At 44.0% G+C, this 24,390-nt stretch overlaps 1 protein-coding gene across 13 annotated transcripts in view; it reads right to left on the minus strand.

The window, feature by feature from the left end:
* Window positions 1-24,390, minus strand: part of TNRC6B (trinucleotide repeat containing adaptor 6B) — a 298,093-nt gene that overhangs the window by 132,466 nt on the left and 141,237 nt on the right. The window contains exon 1 of one of the 13 annotated variants that reach the window (XM_031656267.1): window positions 1,155-2,942. The exons of the other annotated variants lie outside the window; for them this stretch is intronic. Within the exon in view, the coding sequence (XP_031512127.1) occupies window positions 1,155-1,261 (107 nt within the window). The 5' untranslated portion in view covers window positions 1,262-2,942. Of the gene's footprint in view, window positions 1-1,154; window positions 2,943-24,390 lie in introns of those variants that run through there. 13 annotated transcript variants of the gene reach the window in all.

Consider the following 24,390-nt stretch of genomic DNA (forward strand, 5'->3'; position numbering starts at 1 on the left):
AAATAGTGGTGCAAACACTGAAACCCAAGTTCCACAACTGCTTTGCAACACGTAAAATTTACACTTGCTAGTCACTTGTTAGCATTTTTGGAATGCAGTGGGACAGAGGAAGCAGAAGGGCAGGTCCATAGGCAGGAAAATGTACCCTGTCTGAACTCTGCTAGTCCCTGGGGACCAGAGTGGCAGGGGATGAATCTGGAATGACTGGCCCTGGCTACTGGCCACAGCATCCCAACAACGGCAAAAAAAACAAAAAAACAAAAAAAACAAAAAAAAAACTGAACCTACATGCGTGGTTTATCCTAATGGTCCGTGAATAAATGCCAGAGGCTTATATTTCACAGGACTGACCAAAATTCACAAGTATGTAAAAAGTTCCTGCCCTATACCTCCTTCTCCCATAATTAACAACAAAGAACCCAGAGTCTGAACACAGTACAGATGGCTTATGAAATACAAAAGACAAAATATTCATATCCTCTAAAAATTAAAGATATGTAGTGGCATATAAAGGCACAGAGTTAAGTATTTTGCTGAAAACTCTGCATTATAAGATGTTTCTCCTTTCTCTTTGCTGTCTCTTTCTTTTTGATTCTCTTTCATTTATTAAGAAGCGAACAGGGATAAAAAGTAGAGGGCTGAGGAAGGTGATGCTATTTGGGTGGGGAGATGGAGAGAAGGAAAACTGAAGAAGGAAAGAAAAAGCAAAACAGACACATCATAAGGTGCAATAAAAGAAAAACTAGAGGCCCACGCCGATGCTGGACACCCTCCTCCCACTCTGTGACTAACAGCCCAAACCCTTTTAGCATTACAGATCACCAAACCCTTAGAAAGATGGGGCTAGAATATTCAGTGGTTCCTGAAGGTACTTCTCAGCAGCACCTGCCATGTGGCGGGAAATGAAAACAAAACAAAACAAAATTGGCAGAAGCAGAAGGCCTCACCACATGAGTCTGTTCTGATGACTGAACCTAAGGCTGTATAAGGAAAGAAAACACTGGGTCTCAAAATTTCATCTTAAATACAGAACTTATTACAACTAAAGAATTACCATAAGTGGTATCTATCAAAGTAATCAAAGAGTTTTTTAGGCTGTTTTTCCAATTCTATTTTACCACAGACTTGCACATTTTTGCATTTTTACGATATACCTGGAAGAGATTAAAGCAGACGCAAGGAGTACTCTCATGAAGGTGACTTCTGTTACGGTAGGGCAAATGGCAGGACATGAACTGATGGAAAGAGGAAAGTGGGTCATAGAGCCAGAAGCAACCCTGGTGGGAATCCATTAAGGGGGTGGGCCAGACCCTGGACCTGGGGGAAGCCTGGCATGCTGTGACATATTAGGTCTTTGTGATGCAACAGAGCGTCCTGACACCTGGCTGGGAAGCATCCATAGCTTAGAACCAAAAATAGGTTTTGTTTTGAGCTATCAGTTAAGTTTGTTCACCAACACGTGATCACCAACAACTACTTCTCTCTACTATACTCAACAAGACAGGCTGATGATCAGTGGTGAGCATTTTCTGAAACCTGCTAGTGAGCTAATGCAACCTGCAAGGCTGGAGCCCATTCAACAAGAACTTGGCCTTACCATAGTCTAAGACAATAGGCCTGAAGTCCTCCTCACTAAATTCAAGTGTGTTAGATCAAATGTTAGTGAAAACCTGGGCAAGAAGGAAAGGGCTAGCAAGAAAAGACAAAAAGTGTAGAGATAAGACGGATGAAAGCAATGCAGATAAGCTGTAACTCTGGAGATACCCAATAGTGCAGGCTCTGAGGTGGACAGCCAAGAGCAGAGCTCCTTCCACCTGCCGTTATCCCCTCCACGCAGTCCAGTCCTGGCCCTCTTCCAGCAGGCACTTGACACATGGACTCCTCTGATACACCTTCAAGGACTAGGGATCCCTATGGCTGGTGCCATGGAAGAAATACTGTGGTCTTCATGAAGTTATGAAGGTGTTTATCCAACACTGTGGGCTATGTATTTCAAAACCGAGAAACAAGTCATTCGTTATCTTGAGGCAACACATACATCAGATTCATCTTAAAGAAATGGGCTGTCTCTTTTTGAAAGATGGACTCCTTTTTGCTTCACAGTTTTCAAGCACATCTCCTGTCCTACATGCGTTTATATATAGTTACAACAGCAATGGTTTATTTACATTCCTCCACTAACTGCAGAAAACCACAATCTATTTGCAATTATAATACCCTAAAAATAAGTTATTTGATTATTTCAAATGTGAAAAGTAACAAGTGGCAACATTCTTGTTAAAAACTCATAATAGAAAGTTGGTCATTTGCAAAATAGGTCTGCCAAAGTCAAAAAAAAAACAAAAACAAAAACATACACATTTAGAGGTTTTAAAAGTCTATTCTGGTTTTTCAAGCAGGGTATACAGAAAGAAAACATCAAATTAAATGACTTTAACTCAACTTGATGAAGTAGGAATTAATATTATTCCTTTTTCTGACATTCAAAACTCTCAAAACAGTATTTTCTTGGCTTACACTACTTGAGACAAAAGTATTTCCTAGTGATTAACATTACATGACCCTTTCAAACCTGAGCAAAGCTCACCTAACTATTCTAAAATGGTATTACAAATTGAGTATTCTTTATTGAAATGCTTGGGAACAGAAGTGTTTCAAATTTTGTCGGATTCTGAAATAGCTGCATGCAACTTACTGGTTGAGGATCCTGAATCTGAAAATCTGAAATCCGAAATACTCCAATAAGCACTTTCAGTATCGTGCTGGTACTCAAAAAGTTTCAGATTTTGGAGCATTTTGGGTTCTACAGCATTTTGGATTTTCAGATTTGGGATTCTCAACCTGTATTTGAAAATGGAGGCTGGGTGTGATGGCTCACACTTCTAATCCCAGCTACTCAGGAGGCCGAGGTGGCAGGATCGCTTGAGTCCAGGAGTTGGAGACCAGCCTGGGCAACATAGCAAGACCCCGTCTCTACAAAAAATAAAAAATTAGCCAGGCGTAGTAGTGTACGCCTTAGTCCCAGCTACTCAGGAGGCTGAAGTGGGAAGATCACTCAAGCCCAGGAGGTCGAGGCTGCAGTGAGACATGATCATGCCACTGCACTACAGCCTGGGTAACAGAGTGAGACCCTGTCCCCCTCCCCCCAAAAAAAAGAAAAAAAAAAAGAAAGAAAAAGAAAATGCACCAATCATCACATAAAAACAACAATGTTAGTAGGCCAACTCTTGAGTAGAGAAAAATCTGGAAGTAAGCCAGCATTTCCTATCTCATACTGCTCAAGTTACAGCCCTATATGGCACAGACTTTCAGACACATGTTCTCTATTCTCCATCTAGTTTTTCACAGCACTCTTAACAAACTAACAAAGCCACTAAAAGCAAAACTTCACAACAGAAAGGTAGCCAAGTTTTTTTTAAAGATTCTTAAGTGGAAGTGTGCAAAAATGTATACAAGGCAATTTTTAGATTTATAAAAGTGCGAACGATAACCTAAACGTCCCTCAGTGGGAGCTACCATTTACCAGGTGCTTGCCATGTGCCACCCACAAGTGTAGCACCCTACGTGTATCACCACGTGTCCTGCTCACAACAGCTCTGTTAAAGAGTGAGGAGACACATCTCCAGCCTGCAGATAAGGAGGTGGAGGCACAGTGAGGTTGAGTAAGATTTCAGCACAGTTGCTGGCAGGGCTGGGATACAAATATAGAGATTGAGCTCCTACCACCACCACATTCCACTGCTTCTCATGAGAGAGAACTTAAAGAAATGATGGCTTCTCCAAATAACACAAGGTCATGCAGCTCTCATGGCAGGGGTAGGGGGACTGTTCTTTTTGACTGATGACCATTGTAATTCCCAGGAATACAGTGTGCCTGTGCTTAGCATATCATAAATACTCAATATGACCTACAACATATATTACATATACATTCATACATACATAAATAAAATGCTTAAAAGAGGAGGCTAAAATAAGAAATAGAGAACATTTAATTTTATGTACTTCTCATGATTTAAATTTTAGGCAAGAATATTACTTTTTGGCTGGGCGCGGTGGCTCACGGCTGTAATCCCAGCACTTTGGGAGGCCAAGGTGGGCAGATCACCTGAGGTCAGGAGTTCGAGACCAGTCTGGCTAACATATGAAACGCCATCTCTACTAAAAATACAAAAAATTAGCTGGGCATGGGGGCGCACGCCTGTAATCCCAGCTACTCGGGAGGCTGAGGCAGGAGAATCACTTGAACCCAGCAGGCAGAGGTTGCAGTGAGCCGAGAATACGCCATTGCACTTCAGCTTGGGCAACAAGAGTGAAACTCTGTCTAAAAAAAAAACAAACAACAACAAAAAAATACTTTTTAAATTATTTTAAAATTTTGAAACAATCTCAAACTTAGGGAAATTTGCAAGAATAGTACAAAGAACTGTCTCTCCCCAGAACCACTGAGGGGAAGTTGCCAACTTCAGGCCCCATCACCCTGAATACTTCAGTATGTGTTTTCCCAAAAACCAAACCAAACCACTGGGCCAGGCATTGTGGCTCACGCCTATAAACCCAGCACTTTGAGAGGCTGAGTCGGGGGGATCACTTGAAGTCAGGAGTTCAAGATCAGCCTGGCCAACATGGTGAAACCCAATCTCTACTAAAAATACAAAAATTAGTCAGGTATGGTGGCACACGCCTGTAATCCCAGCTAGTCGGGAGGCTGAGGCATCATGAGAATTGCTTGAACCTGGAAGGCGGAGGTTGCAGTGACCTGAGATCACGCCACTGCACCACTCCAGCCTGGGTGACAGAACCAGACTCTGTCTCAAAACAAAAACAACAACAACAAAAACCAAACCACAGTCCTACATAACCATAATACAACCATCAAAATCAGAACATTAACGCTGATACATTTCTATCATTAAATCCTCAAGCCCCACGCAAGCTTCGTCGCTTGTCCCAGCAATGGCCTTTATAGTAAAAAGATCCAGATCAGAATCACATGTTGCATTTACATGTCTCTCCAGTCTCCTCCAGTTTGGAATCGTTCTTTGGTCTTGCTTTGACTTGCACGACCATGAAATTTTTGAAGATCACAGGCCAGTTATTTTGTAGAATGTCACTCAAACCAGGTTTGTCTATCATTTCCTCACAATTAGATTCAGGTCATGTGCCTTGGCAGGAACACTGCAGAGGGAATGGTGTGTTCTCTTTGCATCCTAGCAGGTGGCATGATTTCAATTTGTCCCACTGCTGGGATTACCTGGTTAAGGTGGCGTCTGCCAGGCCTCTCCACTGGAAAGTTGCTCTTTTTCTCCTTTGTAATCAATAAGTAAGGTGGCATCTGCCAGGCCTCTCCATTAGAAAGTTGCTCTTTTTCTCCTTTGTAATCAGTAAGTATTTTTGAAGAAGTACTTTGCAATTTAAAGAACCCATTCTTCAAATGCTGAATTTATTTCTTACAAAGTAGGTGAAGCTGTGTGAAAATGCTTAAGCTTTCTTTTTTATTAAACAGGTTCTAATCCATGACTATCACTTCTTTTTTTTTTTTTTTTTGAGACGGAGTCTCACTCTGTGGCCCAGGCTGGAGTGCAGTGGCCGGATCTCAGCTCACTGCAAGCTCCGCCTCCCGGGTTCAGGCCATTCTCCTGCCTCAGCCTCCCGAGTAGCTGGGACTACAGGTGCCCGCCACCTCGCCCGGCTAGTTTTTTGTATTTTTTAGTAGAGACGGGGTTTCACTGGGTTAGCCAGGATGGTCTCGATCTCCTGACCTCGTGATCTGCCCGTCTCGGCCTCCCAAAGTGCTGGGATTACAGGCTTGAGCCACCGCGCCCGGCCTCTCCATGACTATCACTTCTTAAATTCTGAAATTAACTCAGATTTGGCCTGAGTCTGGAACCCCTTCTAACTGACTCTGGGTCCTTCTGGCAAGTTTTCATCACTCTTTGAAGACTTCTTTGCTTTCTAACCCAAGATGTTCCAGGCTCATGTTAAACGTTCCTGCTCCAATCCTATAATCAGCCATTTCTCCAAGCAGCTGGGGTTCCTTTTAGTGGAAAATGGTATGCAGAAGCCAAGATCTGGAAACCTGATACACTCATTGCTATTGGAATATTGCTGTTCCCAGGCACCCTCCTCCTCTACTATGAACAGAACTAGGAAACAGATGTGTGTATGTATGTGCACACACATATGTATATAAATACACATGCATGCATGCCTTTTGCAAAGATTTTATTGCTATTTTTATAGGTCCTTATTAAAATCCATGCATTCACACCAAATACTTCTGATTCCAATCTAGCATCACCAGGTTAATTCTAGCTGTCTCCTTTCCAATATTTGTGACATTCTTCAACCGTGAGAGCTGCTGGGAGCCACTATCCTGAACATACTTATTTCATCAATCCTCCTATATTCAACCAATCAATACAGGAAGGGCATCCCAGAAGCAATGGATGCCCTTCTCACCTCTCCTGGGCTCTGACACAGCACACGAGACCCTCCCTCCTAGGTAAAGACCTTCTCATCCTACTCAGGCTCTGATACCCCTGGGCCGGGCCAACACCTTGCTCATCCCACTTAATAGCCTCTAGGACTGAATTGTTCAGGAAGGAAAACAGAGAGAAAAGAAGAATACTTTTAAAATTAAAAAGAATTAATGTAAAAATGTATTTTTTAAAGGATATCAGTTAAGTTAGAACTTGTAATAATTCAGAGAGCCAAACTAAAGTTCAACTTTGCATCATCTATGAAGAACAGGTTTGCTAAGTAAATTAATAGTGTAAACAAGCTTGTAACCCAGATATTTAACCTACTTAAGAAAACTAATTGTTTTCAAGCACTTTAAAATCACTGGGCATGTACTTGCCTTTAATTATTGTCTAATTACAAATGACTTCTATTTTCTTAGTTATAGTTTTAATAGGCCTTCTGATTACACTTTAAGAATTACAACTTAAACCCAATACAGTTTAGATCCTTTAAAAATGCCTTTATTAATCAATTTGTTTTTTCAATTAATCACCTGAAATAAACTTTTTAACCAGTGGTTTTTCTTTTTTAGTTAATCTGTCATGTTGCTTAAAAAGAAAAAATGGGCCAGGCATGGTGGCTCATGCCTGTAATCCTAGCGCTTTGGGAGGTGGAGGTGGGAGAATCACTTGAGCCCAGGAGTTCAAGAACAGCGTGAGCAGCATAGGGAGACCCTATCTCTGCTAAAAGTTTTTTTAATTAGCCAGGCGTGGTGGCTCATGCCTGTAGTCCCAATTACTTGGGTGGCTAAGACAGGAGGATCGCTTGAGCCCAGAAGGTCCAGGCTGCAGTGAGCTATGAATCGCACCACTGCACTCCAACCTGGGCAACAGAACAAGACCTTGTCTCAAAAAAGAAAAAGAAAAATGCCTTTCAGCCGGGCGCGGTGGCTCACGCCTGTAATCTCAGCATTTTGGGATGCTGAGCGGGGCAGATCATGAGGTCAGGAGTTTGAGATCAGCCTCGCCAACATAGTGAAACCCCGTCTCTACTAAAAATAAAAAAAAATTAGCCTGGGCATGGTGGCAGGTACCTGTAATCCTAGCTACTTGGGAGGCTGAAGCAGGAGAATCGCTTGAACCTGGGAGATTGAGGTTGCAGTGAACCGAGATCGAGCCACGTGCTGCACTCCAGCCAAGGGCAACAGTGTGAGACTCTGTCTCAAAAAAAAAAAAAAAAAAGAAAAAAAAAAAGAAAAACGCCTTTCAGCAGCCAGCCAGGGCTGCTCCCGAAGACCTCCTATTCTGCACATCATCAACACAGTCTCATTCTCCTGTTGTTTATCGTGAATGCAGTGCTGAGGATACCATAAAGCCAGCAAGCAGTTCCCGTCATCTGCATCCGTATTTTAACACACTCCACTTTATAAAACAGGGTTTCAACCAATCAATTAGCAAATCATTCTGCACTGTTTAAGGCAGCTTGGGAAGAGAAGAAAATTTTGGTGGAGTTATAGCACCCAGTTCCTCCACCTCCTTGTGTACATGGCCGCAGCCTGGTCACTGAGCTGTCAGCACTCCTTTTTTCTTATGAAGATAAAACCATCCTCCACATCAGGTTGTCGGGAGGACTAAATGAGGTAATGGAAGTGTGTGCAGCATAATAGGCACTTAATGAATCAGTTCGTGTCCCTTCCCCACCAGAGCCTCATGGAAAATCTCAGCATGACTCAGAGCAGTGTTTTAAAATTTGGCTACACAGAACCTCAGAGAGAAGCTACTGCAGAGCACAGGTCATAACTGCCAGCCTGAACCGCATCTGCCCTATCATGGCCTCTGACCCAAACAAAGGGAAACCAGAAAAATACACCGGCAAGAGTTCCATAATCTAAAAACGAGCAACCAACTCATCCCTGCTTCAGGAGAATAGAAATATTCTAGGGGAAAGGAAAGGAAGAATAAATAAGCTGTTTTTTCTACCCTGACTTCCAAATAAAGGTGCCAACAAGTCCTAGAGACTCCCAACAAGTCCTAGAGACGCCCAACGAGGCCCAGTTTGAGGGTCCTGGACCACTGAGGCACTCATTTATTCAGTGGTGGGTTATCTGGTTTTTACCTCTAGCTCTGTTAAGTACCAGTAACTATTAGGATTTAACATGTGACAGAAGAAGCTCACATTAAAAATCCATTAGAAAGCCCCACCTCTACAAAAATGCTAGCCGGGCATGGTGGTGGAAACTGTAGCCCCAGTTACTCTGGTAGTTGAGATGGAAGGACTGCTTGAGCCCGGTAGGTTGAGGCTGAGATTGTGACACTGCACTCCAACTGACTGAGACCTTGTCTCAAAAAAAGAAAAAGAAATCCATTAGAGGTAAGCAATTTTTAAAGTCAAAAGTGTTAATAATATGATGCACTATGGGCTAACCTAGCAGTGTATTAAAAAGAAAAAAAAAATAAGGCTGAGGATGGTGGCTCATGCCTGTAATCCCAGCACATTGGGAGGCAAAGGCAGGAGGATTGTCTGAGATCAGGAGCTTGAGACCAGCCTGGGCAACATATCAAGGCCCTGTCTCTACAAAAAAATTTAGCCAGGTGTGGTAGTGTGCACCTGTAGTCCTAACTACTTGGGAGGCTAACCCAGGAGGATTGTTTGGGTCGAGTCTAAGGCTGCAGTGAGCTAAGATCGTGCCACTGCACTCCAGCCTGGGTGACGGAGCAAAGCCCGGTCTCTAATGAATTTAAAAAAAAAAAAAAGAAGAAGAAGACAAAGGCAAAAAAGCTAGTCCCTAACAGCGAATCAAGCAGAGCTGGAAAGGTCCCAGCAGGTTAGACATTTCAAACTCATGGCCTTGAAAGAAAACACTAGGATCAGGAATGAATCTAAGAATTCTCAGTAAATAATGCCAGATGATCTATTTGCTCTATATTTTCAATATTTGAAACATCTAAACTTCCTTGACATGTAAGATGATGTGGTTTTGGTGTGTTGTTTCTTTTAAAACCATGATAATTTGTTTACATCCAAGAAAATATAGTGGCACTCCTTCCAAACTGCCTCAAGAGCAAAGCCAGACATTTAAAAAATGCAAACAAAAAGGGTACCATGAATATACATTGTTGTCTCTGCAAATAATTCTTCCTTCACACAGAAGGATAAAGCTGTCTGCATGTGTCATTTGCAAAGCCTCTGTGCTTCCAAATGGCCTCCAAGCAAAGTTTAAAGGAGGGCTCCCAGCGAAGTTTAAAGCAGGTCTCCCCTGGGTTTACAAAGGGCCTAGACCCTGAGTGATAGGTCACAGGACTCAGACGTCCTCCCCAAACCACTGCAGACACACCAGTGTTCTGCAGCAGGAAACACCAGTTCCTCTCCTTCTAGGGACCATAGTCCCTAAAAGTCTCCCCTTCCCCAAGCTGGTGGAGGGGCCAGCCACTCTGGCTTTTCTTCTCTATTGGTGGGGGGAGGACAAGTAAACAAAGAAGTTGCTGCAGCTCAGAGAATTCTTCACAGGCTGACTGCATTTAAAGTCTTCCCCAATTGTGAGATGTTAGGCATTCTTTGTTCCTATTAAAGGACATTCAAGCACGTGCAAAGCAGGTGGGGAAAACTAACAGTTCTGTATCAAGGACACTGCTACCTGAAATACAGATATTTATTCTAAAAGGGAGGAGACAGTTCACAGCCCCCTTCCACACCACGCCAAATATTTCTTCTGGAAGGAAAGCTGGCCCAGGAAGCTACTGCAAAGCTACCTGGTCTGGAAGAAGTATTTTGTCTGATTTCTTCCTAGGGCAGAATACCATAATGCCCAAGCACAGAAGCTCAGCAGCCGAGGCCATCCGGGTCACTTCCTACCTGTGTAGCCTCGGGCAACACAGTCTCTCCACACCAGCTCACAGGCTCTTCATGAAGATCAAATGAGTTAGCACAGGTAAAGTACACAGGACACAGTGCCCAGAGTTCGCCACAGGAAGTGCTATCTTCAGCCCTTCCAAGATGTAAATTCCCACCTCCTCCAATCCAGACTTTCTTCTTTTCCTTTTCTTCAGACCATTTGCCTGCCCCTGGTTCTTTTATTCTTAACCTAACCCGCACTGTCATGCATATTCACCAGCATTCTCCAAAGACCTCGCCCCCTGGTTATCCCACACTACCTTTCTAAGCCTATCCTCACACAACCTCAGACAAACCCCAACCCCAACTAACCGTGTTCTTCACCTTTACTTGCTGGGTGGGGGGGGAACCCTGCACAGCCACAGATCACTACAATTACATATAATGCATCTCCTCTCTCAGTGAAGCTCTTAGGGCTGGCAGCCGGTTCTCTTTGCAGTCTGTCTCTCTCTTTTTTTTTTTTTTTGGAGGGCGGGTGGCGCTGTTCCACATGTTTTATCTTACCTCAAGTTCTCTTTCCCACTCAGACTTCACCTCCTATTCCTACTTTACAGAAACAGTGAATGCTTCCCAGGAGAACTCCCTCAAACACCCTTCCCTCCATTTCCACATTTACTTTTCCTTCTCAGAGGCTGATCTCTCCCCAAGCCTCAGGTCTCTTCTCTGAGGGGAGATTTTTCTCCCCAGGACATCCTCTCTTCCAGGTACAAGTCAACTAACTTTGTCAAGTGCCTACGGAGTGCCAGGCTGCAGCCCACAGATGACAGAGGTAGGGCCCATCCTCACGCCTTCAATGCTTACCTCTCTGCTAGTTCCTTCCTATTTGTGCTTCAGAAGGGAAGCCCAATCAGGGCAGCGTTTTTCAATCTATTTTTGCTCACTGCTTTATCCCCAGAGACCAGCACAGCTCCTGGAGCATATGAGGCACTCCATAATTATTTGCTGAGTTGTTTCAAGTCATCTTTGATTCACTTATTCATTCAACAAATGCTCACTGAGCACCCTCTGTGAGAAGTTGTGCAGGTCCTGGGGTGACACTGATGAGCGCTGTGAGTTCCTGCCCGAGAGTTGCTCAATGTATTACCAGGAAGAGACCCCAAAACCCATGAGGAGTCTTCACTACGTGACAACAACAAGCAGGATGAACAATGCGCTAGGCTTCTGGGGCTCACTGCAGCCTGATGGACGCCAGTGCTCCTCAAGGCTAAATCTAACTGTTCTCATTCAGGGCTTCCCAAGCTGACCGCTGGGGCGCCGGCCCTAAAATCCTCCCTCTTCGGGTTTCTCTTGCACCATCCTTTTTCCTGTTCTCACCCTGCTCCTCTGAGCAACTCCTAAGGGAGCACTGTCACTCCCATGGCCTAAAGGACCACCTCTGTATGTAAGTAAGTGGCTCCCAAGCTTCTGCCTGGAGCTTCAGACCCTTATTTCTGCCTGCTAAGTTATATTAAATGTCTAGCAAATCTAAACATGTCCGAAGCCAAACACATTGCCTTCTACCCCTGCTGTTCATCCCACCATAGCCCAAACCCCTGCTCTACCCACTGACCCGCCTACCCCAATTCATGGCTTCCCCCAGCCTGGGGTGATCTAGGGCCCCTCCCTCTTTCTCATCATAGCTGATGGACTGATTCGGAAGGAGCTCTAAAATCTGTTTTTTGGTTTTTTCTTTTTCTTCTTTTTCTTTTTTTTTTGCTGAGATGGGGTCGCCCTGTAGCCAGGCTGGAGTGCAGTGGCCGGATCTCAGCTCACGCAAGCTCCGCCTCCGGGTTTCGCCATTCCTCCTGCCTCAGCCTCCCGAGTGGCTGGGACTACAGGCCGCCACCTACGCCCGGCTAGTTTTTTGTATTTTTTTAGTAGAGACGGGGTTTCACCGGGTTAGCCAGGATGGTCTCGATCTCCTGACCTTGTGATCCGCCCGTCTTGGCCTCCCAAAGTGCTGGGATTACAGGCTTGAGCCACCGCGCCCGGCCTGTTTTTTGTTTTTTTCTTGAGGCATAGTCTCGCTCATTTGCCCAGGCTGGAATGCAGTGGCGCGATCTTGGCTCACGGCAGCCTCCATCGTCCGGATTCAAGCGATTCTCATGCCTCAGACTCCGCAGTAGCTGGGACTACAGGCGTGTATCACCATGCTCGGCTAATTTTTGTATTTTTAGTAGAGACGGGGTTTCACCACATTGGCTAGGCTGTCTCCAACGCTCGGCCTCAGGTGATCCCGCCCATCTTGGCCTCCCAAAGTGCTGGAATTATAGGCGTGAACCACCACACCCAGCCTGGTCTTTCCATCTTTATGGTCACCACCTTAATTTATGTTTTCCACTTGCCCCTCTTGCTTTGACTGCCTGTCCCTTCCACCGGATCCTTAACATGAAAATCAGTGGAGGCAAGTTTAGTTTTCAAAACTGCTTTCTATGGGATAAAATCCACATTTCTGGGCCGGGCATAGTTGCTCACACCTGTAATCTCAGCACTTTGGGAGGGCGAGGTGGGAAAATCACTTGAGGTCAGGAGTTCGAGACCAGGCTAGGCAAAAAGGCAAGATCTTATCTCTAAAAAATAAAAATAGGCTGGGCACGGTGGCTCACGTCTGTAAGGCAGGTGGATCACCTGAGGTCAGGAGTTTGAGAACAGCATGGCCAACATGGCGAAGCCCCGTCTCTACTAAAAATACAAAAATTAGCCGGGCGTGGTGGTGCACGCCTGTAATCCCAGCTACTGGGGAGGCTGAGGCAAAAGAACTGCTTGAATCTGGGAGGTGGGGTTGCAGTGAGCTGAGAGTGTACCAGTGCACTCCAGCCTGCGCAACAGAGTGAGACTCTGTCTCTAAATAAATCAATCAATAAATACGCTGGCCATGATGGCACACGTTTGCAGTCTTAGCTACTCAGGAGGCTGAGGCAGGAGGATCGCTTGAGCCTAGGAGTTCAAGGTCACAGTGAACTATGATCACACTATTGCACTCTAGCCTGGAGTGAGAACTTGTTTAAAAAAACAAAACAAATTTCTCAGAATACAAAACAAAACAAACTACAACCTAAGCTACCCTTCCACTCTCCTCCAAAGAGGTAACACTTGTGCCCCACTAATATCTCACCATTTCCCACTCTCCCACTCAGTCCCTAACTCTTCGTCTTTGTTTATTCTATTTCTTCTGCCTGAAATAGAGCAGGGAAGAGACCTGGGAAACACCCAATTCCAGTAATAACAATAATGAAAACAGTAGCTAACACTGACCCAAGCAACATGCTAAACACTTGAAACGAGTTCTCACTGAATCTTCCCAATCACTCTTTGAGGTGGGTGCTATTACTATCCCCTTATTATACCAATGAGAAAGCTGAGGCACACAGATGACACAGCTGCTCAACACTGGGCTGATCTGACCACACGGCTGTCCTGACTTCAGAACCTCAGTTCTTAACCACTCCACCACACCAAGCGACTCCCGTTTGCCCATTAAGACCCAGCTCAAATGTTTCCTCTTTGGGGGAGCCTTTCCCATTCTCTTCCTCTTCTCTATCCTCTAGGATCCCGTCTTTATCATGGGCAGCCTCATTGTGTGTCTGTCTGTTTACATTACTGGTTGAGTTCCGAAGATAAAAACTAGGTCTTCTTACCTTTTTTTTTTTTTTTTTTTTTTTTGATACGGAGTCTCGCGCTGTGTCACCCAGGCTGGAGTGCAGTGGCGCGATCTCGGCTCACTGCAAGCTCCGCCTCCCAGGTTCAGGCCATTCTCCTGCCTCAGCCTCCGAGTAGCTGGGACTACAGGCGCCCGCCACCACGCCCGGCTAGTTTTTTGTATTTTTAGTAGAGACGGGGTTTCACCATGTTAGCCAGGATGGTCTCGATCTCCTGACCTCGTGATCCGCCCGCCTCGGCCTCCCAAAGTGCTGGGATTACAGGCTTGAGCCACCGCGCCCGGCCTCTTCTTACCTTTTTATTCCCAGCACTATACAATGCTCGACACATTAGATATGTTCAATAAATACTGATGCAGTAAACACATCCTTCCAATCACACTGGACCTAGATTATACCAAGCTCCAATTCAAGTCTACCCAGCATGCCAATGCTCCCAAACACCCTACACAGCGAACCATAACCTCTCCTCCTCTCCCCTCTCTGCCCCAGCACTCTTAGAAAAGGAGAAGGAGCAGGCCTTGCTGGGGCAGCCACTCCCACAACCAGCTGATAGCATTATCACACCAGGGCAGGCCAGGGAGCTGCCGGCCATGGCCCTCCTGATTACAGGAGTAAAGTGCATCCAAGAAGCACTTTCCCTGAGATAGGGACAGAGGGGACATTTGATGTGGGGTTGCCAGATTTAAGGTCTTTGTCACTTAAAATGCAACAGCAGATGATGGACATAAAAATTAAAATGTACATAATATGACAGAAAATCTGCCATGGCCTTTTTCATAACTCATGAAGAGCCAACAGGCTGAAATGTATACAAGTAACACAGATATGTAAGTTTTACAACCTACTTGCCGTTTTACATAACCACCATGAATCGGATAAATTTTGCTGCAAGTTTTGAGTACTATTCTAGATGCTACAACTGCTCAGCACCTAATGGAGTGGGCTTGGTTTTTCTTTTTTCAGACACTAATGCAGAATGGTTATCTGCTCACAGTATATTCAGATGGAACAAAGTAATTTTTTAAACGGATGAGTCATGAAATCATTATCTTGGTAGTCAATAAATAAGAATGAAGGAAGGTAGTCCCAGACTTGAAATAAGGTTTACTCCTATGAGTGAGGCTAATAAAACCGGCAAGCACATAGTTAATTGTAATACATGCTAAGAGATGGTCTGTAATTAGGATGTGGTTCCCAAATGCCAAACTTTAGCACCTGTGATATCTATGGGAAAAAGGACACAATGTAATCAAATGAGACGGCTCTTATTCTGAGACTGTTCATTCTACTTTTTTGTTAAAATTTTTTTTCTTTGAAATGATGGTAACAAATAGTAAGTTTCAAAAATGCCTTTACTTGGCAAATTTCAAACCAGTAACTCATGATGGATCCCAATGTGCCTTTTTCAATGTTACAGTTCCCTGAAACCGAAGTCTGGGAACCACCATATGAAAGTGTTTGAAGAGACCTGGGAAACACACAATTCCAATTTGCTTAAGACCCAGTTTTAGAAAGGGATAATTGACATGGAAAGCTAACCAAGCATATCCCCTAATGGACACGAAAAAACAAAAACCTGGCACTTTTAAGATTTTATATACACATCACTAAGATTTCCAATGCACATTCCCATCTTAGAGACGCTAAGAAATCCTGTAGCAAGGAAAGGCCAGTTTAATTCAGTTTAATCAGGAAATAAACCTCTTTTTTTTTTTTTTGGCAGACAAATCTATTAGCACCCCAACAAACAGTGGGAAATGCTGAACTAATCAAATGTACTGAAGTGTGTCTAAAACAGAACATATTACTAGTTGAGAGATGTGCCTTCATGAAACCTGGAAGCTGGAAGACAGCACAGCAGTGTTTTCCATGAGGCTTTTCCAAAAGAGAATACATACTCTGGTAGCTAAAAAGGTGTTTCCCACTTCAGTTTCTCCAATATCTGGGGGAGAAAGTATACACACATATTCATTTCTCAATATAAGTATATCAATAACCGCTTCTCAATATGCATGGTCAATTCGGTTTGATCAGAATGAGATCCCCTGGACGGGGAAGACAACACTCTGGGCATCAAAAATATCCATCTTCTGCATGCTGAAGTGACATATTAACATTTTTTTAAAGTCACTAACACATCTGGTTGATATAACTGAGTGGGACTGATAAATGATCCTTAGACCAGCAAAAGTGGGGATCATATGCTGAAACAGGGCAACTCATGAGGAGCACCTTCTAAATGTTTTGAAACCATGGTAAGACAACCCTCAGTGATCATTAAATCAATTTAGTGGGTTGGAATTAGCTTATTAGGGTTTTGTTCTGTACCACACAAAGTGGACTTAAAAGACTGTATCTGACTACATGCACTTATTATCAGAAAGTAAATGCTTCTGCTTCAGCATAAACATTCATATGGCTATGGGTCTCAACGCAAATTGAATTTTTTATAGTAGAGCCAATCAAAAAGTTTAAAAGCCACTGTTCTAAGCTACCTAATTATCTAACCTCAGTTGATAAATAAGAACCTCTTGGCATTAAAAGAACAGCAATTATTTTCTGTAAGCAGAAGGGTAAAGGAAACAACGGCAACAAGAGGCAACAACAGATCACAAGCTTCGCTGCCCTGGGATCCTGGGTAGGAGCGCACACAATCACCTGCTAGGTCTCTGACCTTATTAAGGCATTAAACGGCATTATTTCTGCTCACCACTATACAGTCTGGTTTTTATAAAGGCACAAATGAATAACCAAAATGCACTTCTAAAGAAAAACAAAAATGTAAGAAGTCATACTGATTAAACAAACAAAAAAACAAGATTGAATAGCTGATACCCCAAACTCTGACAGGGCACTTCACAGAAAAATAAGCTCCTCTATGTCAACTGAAATGAAATTATGTAGCAACCAAAAACCAGCACTTACTCTCTCCAGTGTGAACAAGGTTTGGTTCCAAGCAGGATTCAAGATTATTTCTTTTTTTTTCTTTCTTTTTTTTTTTTTTTTTGAGACAGAGTGTTGCTCTGTTGCCCAGGCTGGATGGAGTGCAATGGCATGATCTCGGCTCACTGCAACCTCTGCCTCCCAGGTTCAAGTGATTCTCTTACCTCAGCCTCCCAAGTGGCTGGGATTACAGACACACACCACCATGCCCAGCTAATTTTTTGTATTTTTAGTAGAGACGAGGTTTCACCATGTTGGCCAGGCTGGTCTCAAACGCCTGACCTCAGGTGATCTACCTGCTTCGGCCTCCCCAAGTGCTGGGATTACAGGCATGAGCCACCGTGCGGGGCAGGATTCAAAATCATTTCTATCTTTACTGGTTATCACTTAGACGGTCTAGCTGACAGCTGCAAAGCAGTCTCAATCAATGAGATAATTAAATGAAAGTCTTTGAACCTGCTTTTTATAAACTAAAAAGACCCACCCGTATTTAGTAAATATGTGTGCTATTGGCCCAGGTCGGCAAAAATTACACAATGAGTGTGACAATCTGGGGCTAAACGGCCTGCATATCACTTGAGAAAAGTGAGATAAGAAAAGTGAGAGACAAGCACAAGATAATTAGCCTGGTGGCACCCTCCCCCACCTCACACCTCCACCACACAGGGAGGCTGGGACACCGACTAAAAGCAATCCTAACTTCATCCCCCAACCTGAAGCCACCACCTCACTGACTCCAGGGAGTGCAAAAGAAATTCACAGACAGGAACAGGAACGCTCCCACCCCTCCTGCTGGATCTGTTTTTAAGTGTAAGCCTCTGCACCAAGCATTTCAAGAAATATGGCACAAACCGGAATGTTTAGGAACCTCTACCAATGTACCACTCTGCTGACTGTCGCCCAAACACTATTTCAAATTTTGGAATCTGTGTACTTTCATAAAAAGTTTGTCTCCTCACATTCAAAATTAGAGATTTGACCCTTCTAATTCTAAAAATTCCACTAGGATAAGCCAACATGTATTCTAAGAAACACTAATCCTGTGAAATGCTCTGCGATGGTGCTAAAACCATTTTGGGTATTTTCAGAGTGCACACCCGCTGTAAAGTAGCCTGTTTTACTTTGCATAACCCTCCCTGTGCTGTCCAACAGAGTAGCCGCACGTGGCTACTGTGCACTTGCAATGAGACTAGTGCCACTCAAACTGAATTTTTAACTGTATTTTAATCAATTTAAATCTAAAAACTGACACTTATTTCCATTGCTGGAAAACTTTTGTATGTTTGGAAAAACTTGGGTATGTGAATCTACTTTTCTATGAAAAAGTAGTAAGTTTTATGAAATCTAAAAGCAAATCAAGTATTTCCAATGAAAATTTTATGTTTGAACTAATATCTGTTGTAGGCCTAAGATACACACCAGGTTTCAAAGTCTTGGTACAAAAAAAAAAATGTAAAACGTTGCGTTAATATTTTAAAATCAATAGCATGTTGAATGGACAATATTTTACATATATTTAGTTAAATAAAGTCGATATTATTGAAATTAATTTCACTTATTTCCTTTTAATTTATTATTATTTTTTTAATTTTTTGAGACAGAGTCTTGTTCTGTCACCCAGGCTGGAGTTCGGTGGCACCATCTCGGTTCACTGCCACCTCAGCCTCCCAGGTTCAAGCAATTCTCCACCTCAGCCTCCCAAGTAGCTGGGATTACAGGCACCCGCCACCACGCCTGGCTAATTTTTGTATTTTTAGTACAGATGGGGTTTCACCATGTTGGCCAGGATGGTCTTGATCTCCTGAACTCATGATCTGCCCGCCTCGGCCTCCCAAAGTGCTGGGATTACAGGCGTGAGCCACCGTGCCCGGCCTGTTTTTACTTTTTTAATGTGACTCCTGGAAAATTTAAAATAACACACGTGGCTTGCATTCTGTTTCTATTGGGTGGTGCTGGTGCCATCGAATGATTCCCAGACCAGCACTGGAACCACCTCCCAACATCAGGTTCGGGAATGTTGCCATAACCAAATACTTTTCTTTCTGTGCAGCATTTGAACTGCTGATCACACCTGTGATGGAACAGTCCTTCCCTCATCTTCAGTGATGAGGAATGACTGTCCTACAGAGCCACCGTTCTTTTTATCCTTTCCCAGGTTCTCTTTCTCTTCCTGTCCCCAAGGTCTCATTCTCAGTTCTCTTTTCTATTCTTTACACTCCCATGGTGACCTCATCCTCTCCCTTAGCTTCGACTATCACTTCCACGTGGAAGCCTTCCAAGTCTTTATCTCCACTTCTGACCTCCTTCTCAAGCTGCAGATCCACATTGCCAGCTGCCTGCTAACCAGTTCCATTGCCAAGTCCCACCAAATTCTCCAATTCAGTAAGTCTGACCTGGAATGCATCATCTTCCTTTTTGTTGAAGATTCTCATCATTCACCTTAAAAACCTGGTCCCTAGTCCCATGGCTATAGCCTTACAGCAGGACCTTTCATAATAGTCCTTTTATCCCCTAACTGGCCTGCCTGCCTCTCAATTCTTCCTTTAGTCAGTGGCCCCCCACCAAGTCCTCCTCTGCACCTTTGCCATATCAGTATTCTCACTGCACTGCCATCAGATCTTCAACAGGTCCCCGACGTCTACCACGGCAATACAAACCATTCAACAGGCACTCAGCTCCTCTACACATGTGCAACCTCCCCTCAATCCTCCCTGGACACACCTAGCCCTCCTCCACCTTCCTCTAGCTAATACAGCCTGCCCTGAGTCTACTCATCACCATTCTGCCCAATCTGTAGGGTTCCACTCAAATACAAAGTCCTTAAGAAAGCTTTCTCTGATCAACACAGTTAAAATCAGTCTCTCCCCTCCCTTAAACTCCTTTGGTACTTCTAATAATCACTATGGTAATGAGAGTATATGGCCTTATCTTTCCAAAATAGTATCCCCTTAATAGCACTGAACAGCACCTTGCACTGCATAGTACAGGTATGCCATCTTTGGACATCTTAACAAAGAAATCAACTTCAAAAGGAAAATCTTGCCAGGCGCGGTGGCTCACACCTGTAATCCCAGCACTTTGGGAGTCCAAGGCGGGCGGATCACGAGGTAAAGAGATCAAGACCATTTTGGCCAACATGGTGAAACCCCGTCTCTAATAAAATACAAAAATTAGCTGGGCGTGGTGGCGCATGCCTGTAATCCCAGCTACTCGGGACGCTGAGGCAGGAGAATCGCTTGAACCGGGGAGGCGGAGGTTGCAGTGAGCTGAGATTGTGCCACTGCAAGCTCGGCTGCCTAGGTAGCAGGAATCCGCCGGCCTCAACCTCCCGAGTAGCTGGGACTACAGGCGCCCGCCACCTCGCCCGGCTAGTTTTTTGTATTTCTTAGTAGAGACGAGGTTTCACCGTGTTATGGTCTCGATCTCCTGACCTCGTGATCCACCCGTCTCGGCCTCCCAAAGTGCTGGGATTACAGGCTTGAGCCACCGCGCCCGGCCTGGTAAGTCTTTTATCTCCAGACTGGACCTGTAATTACTCCAGCCTTTCACCTGGATATCTCAGGATTCAATGATTCCAAAACTGAATTCATAATCTCAACCCCACATCTGTCCCTCATCTAAATGCACCCTGACTCAATGAATGGTGGCCCCATTCCCGCAAGAAGCCCCGCCAGAGACATAGGTGTTATTTTACATTTCTCCAACCCCGCCTTCTCATACCCAATGACCAACTCCTCTGAAATCTTCCTAAATGCCTCTGGCATTCATTCATTTGTCCCCAGCTCTGTTGTCAGTTCAGGCCACTATTACCTGAGATTACTACAATATCATCTGGTCTTATGTGCAACGTCCCAGCCAGTTTCCACAACACACCAGAATCATCTTTCAAAAATCCAATCTGAGCAAGTGACTTTCCCACTTAAAACCCTTCAACTGTTCTCAGGAAAAAGACTTTCAAACATGGCTTATACACTCTTATGCATGTGGTTAAGGCTTAGGTTTTCAGTTTACCTCTTATTTCTCAGATTATTTCTTCCCTTAAGCACACGACACCCCAACCATGTCAAAGTACTCTCTATGCTGTTCCCCAAACATGCCAATGTCCACTAGTGCCCCGTGGTCTTTGCAGAAGCTGTTATCTCTGTAGGTGTCCATCCTTTGTAACCCCCCAACACCCTGAACACCAGCCAGCCCCTTGCATCTATTGTCTAACTTCAGCAGTCATGTCTGGAGAAAATCTTCACACTACTGCTAGGCTTGTACTTGTACTTATCAACACCTGGCATGTAAAAGGCACTCAGTAATTATTTGCAGAATGAATGAGTAAACAGATCATTTTCTAGGTTTTTTAAAAAACAAATTCCAAGGTCAATGAATGAAAGCCATTTTTCTGTCACCTATATTAATTCAACAGCATTGTATAAAGTGGGCAGTGGACCTAAATTTTTATTTTACCTATTAAGTCAAAACTGGTGGCTGGGTACGGTGGCTCACGCCTATAAACCCAGCGCTTCGGGAGGCTGAGGCAGGCGAATCACAAGGTCAGGAGTTCAAGATCAGCCTGGCCAACATGCTGAAACACTGTATCTACTAAAATACACAAAAAATTAGCTGAGTATAGTGGTGGGCACCTGTAATCCCAGCTACTCGGGAGACTGAGGCAGAAGAATCCCCTGAACCCATGAGGCGGAGGTTGCAGTGAGCCAAGATCGCGCCACTGCACTCCAGCCTGGGTGACAGAGTGACTCCATCTCATATTTAAACAAAACAAAACAAAACAAAACAAAACTAGTAATAATTTGGTCAAATCAACAGAATTTACATGTGTGGGCTCAGAATAATCACGATGAGGGAGAAAACGCTGTATTCAATGTTCTCCTTTGCCTAGTAAACTCTAAGACCTATTCATTTAAAATTGCTGAGAACTTTCTGATGCAAAGCACAGAATGTATGAAAAACAGCCAAGTAAACGTGGATACAACACAGAGGCACAGCCTGCAGGAAACTGGAGAGTATGAAGAGACGACATCAGACCACAGGAATGTAGGGACTTGAATAAAAAGAAAAGGCTCCGCACTGCTCCTGTCCTTGTGCAGGCTAAAGCTCTGTGCAATCACTGTGCAGGCTTCATGATCCTGGTAGCCATGAGAAAGAACAGAGCCATTCTGTGGGGCCATAAAAGCCTTTCTGGTTCATTCAACAAAGGGAGATACAGCAAAGGGGAAGGAAACACTTACTAAGCAACAAGACTAGGTGCCCAGCCCTCACATACAGCATTTCCTTTATGCTTCGCAACAATGTTATTATCCCCACTTTGCTGGTGAGGAAATGAGCCTATGGTCGTCACACAGGGAGTCCTGGTGACCTTATACTCACACATTTTCACTCGACATCTACTCCTGCCAAGCCCAGTTCTAGATGTTGGGGATACAACAGTGAGGAAAACAGATAAGGTCTCTGCTCTCAGGAAACCGGATAGTATTGTGGAGAGAGACGTACCATACACAAATAATTTCAGATGGTGATACAGTTTAGTAGCATTAAAAAAGTAAAACTGAAGGATGTGATAAAATAACCAGGAAGGCAATTCTAGGTTGCAAAGTTCTCAGAGATAATTCAAAAGATAATTTTGAAGAGAGAATGCGCAGAGCTAAAGACAATGTTTAATAAAGTGACTATCAAGTCAAACTTTCAATGGAAGTCTCTAAAACTACCAGAAGCAAAAAATTAACTCATTCCCTGATTATCAGAAAAGATAACTAAGGAGTTATCTCGGTCATAACCTAAAGCAGTAAGTTATATAGTTAGTCACCAGATGGCAAAAATTTCCACATGAACCAAACTATCGAAGGCAAGGGGCCAACCAAATTAATTCTTAGATGCCCCAGCAGCTACATCAGTGCATAATAAATTATTGCTGAATAAATATATGACGGAAAGAAGAAAACAATGTTAAGATGTCACTGCCATGAGTTAAATAAATCCCTTTTCTGGCCAAGTGGGTTCAATTCACTCCACCCTACCCCCGACACTAGTCTTAATCACAAGAAGCAGGTGAGGAAAGTGGGATTAGAGTAAATCCATGAACAATACTTACAGAGAAACAATTAGCATATGCTGTCCCTCTCCGCAGCCACCAGACAGAAACAAGTTCCACTTAAAGAAGTCTAATATCCAAATAACTAAAAATTATTAAACGGGGCTTTTTTTCTTTTCTCTTTTTTTTTTTTTTTTGAGACGGAGTCTGCCTCTATTGCCCAGGATGGAGTACAGTGGCACAATGTCAGCTCTGTGCAACCTCCGACTCCTGGCTTCAGACGATTCTCCTGCCTCAGCCTCCTGAGTAGCTGGGACTACGGGCATACGCCACCACCCCCGGCTAGTTTTTTTGTATTTTTAGTAGAGACAGGGTTTCACCATATTGTCCAGGCTGGTCTCGAACTGCAGACCTCGTGATCCGCCCACCTTGACCTCCCAAAGCGCTGGGATTAGAGGCGTAAGCCACTGCGCCCGGCCAGCTTTCCTTTTTCAGACAGGGTCTCGCTGTTTCCTAGGCTGGAATGCAGTGGCGCAATCTTGGCTCACTGCGGTGTGGACTTGACCGGCTCAAGCTATCCTTTCACCTCTCAGCCTCCTGAGCAGCTGAGACGACAGGCGTGAGCCACCATGCCCAGCTATATTTTTTAAAACACTTCTTGTAGGGACAGGGTTTTGCCATGTTGCCCAGGCTGGTCTTAAACTCCTGAGCTCAAGCAATCAACCTGCCTTGGACTCCCAAAGTGCTGGAATTACAGGCATGAGCTACCACGACTGGCCTATTTGGCTTCTTTGAAAAAAATTTAAAATAAGGACTCTCCTAATGCAGATACTCAGGATACTTCTGTAACCAGGAACTTGCTCTGAATATTGCATGTAAACTGCCAAGTTGTGACGCTCTGTTTACCAATAATGCTGACCTGGTACTCCTTGAGGAAGGGGACAAAGTACATTCATCTATCTGCATTGCCTCAGGGCCGTGTCCAGCTTAAACTGCAGATGATCAATGATTATATGATCTGAGTTATAAAAACTAAAATCCCCCCAAACTTTTCAGTCATGGAGCAGTTGGGTAGGGTGAGGACCACCCTAATTCTTCAGGGTGGTCCTCAAGAGCCAGAGCTGCTCAGCCTGCTCTACAGAACCTGAAGGTCTCATCATCGCACAACACTCTTGCAGTGTCTCTTGTAGAGCTGAAGGGCTGGAGAAGCCTTAGACGTCTCTGCTTCAATGTTCGGAAGTTTATTTTTAAAGGACCATCCGAGTGGCCATACAGAATAACAAATGGCCATTCACAGCTGAAGAGCAGAACTGAGTTTGCACCATATATCAAAGATGCCAAAGCTTCCTTTCTGGCAACCAGATGGAATGCCTGAAAAGCACTTTAAAATTGAGATACCACTTCGGATGAACG

Source organism: Papio anubis, chromosome 16 (assembly GCF_008728515.1).
Source record: "Papio anubis isolate 15944 chromosome 16, Panubis1.0, whole genome shotgun sequence".
NCBI lineage: Eukaryota > Metazoa > Chordata > Mammalia > Primates > Cercopithecidae > Papio > Papio anubis.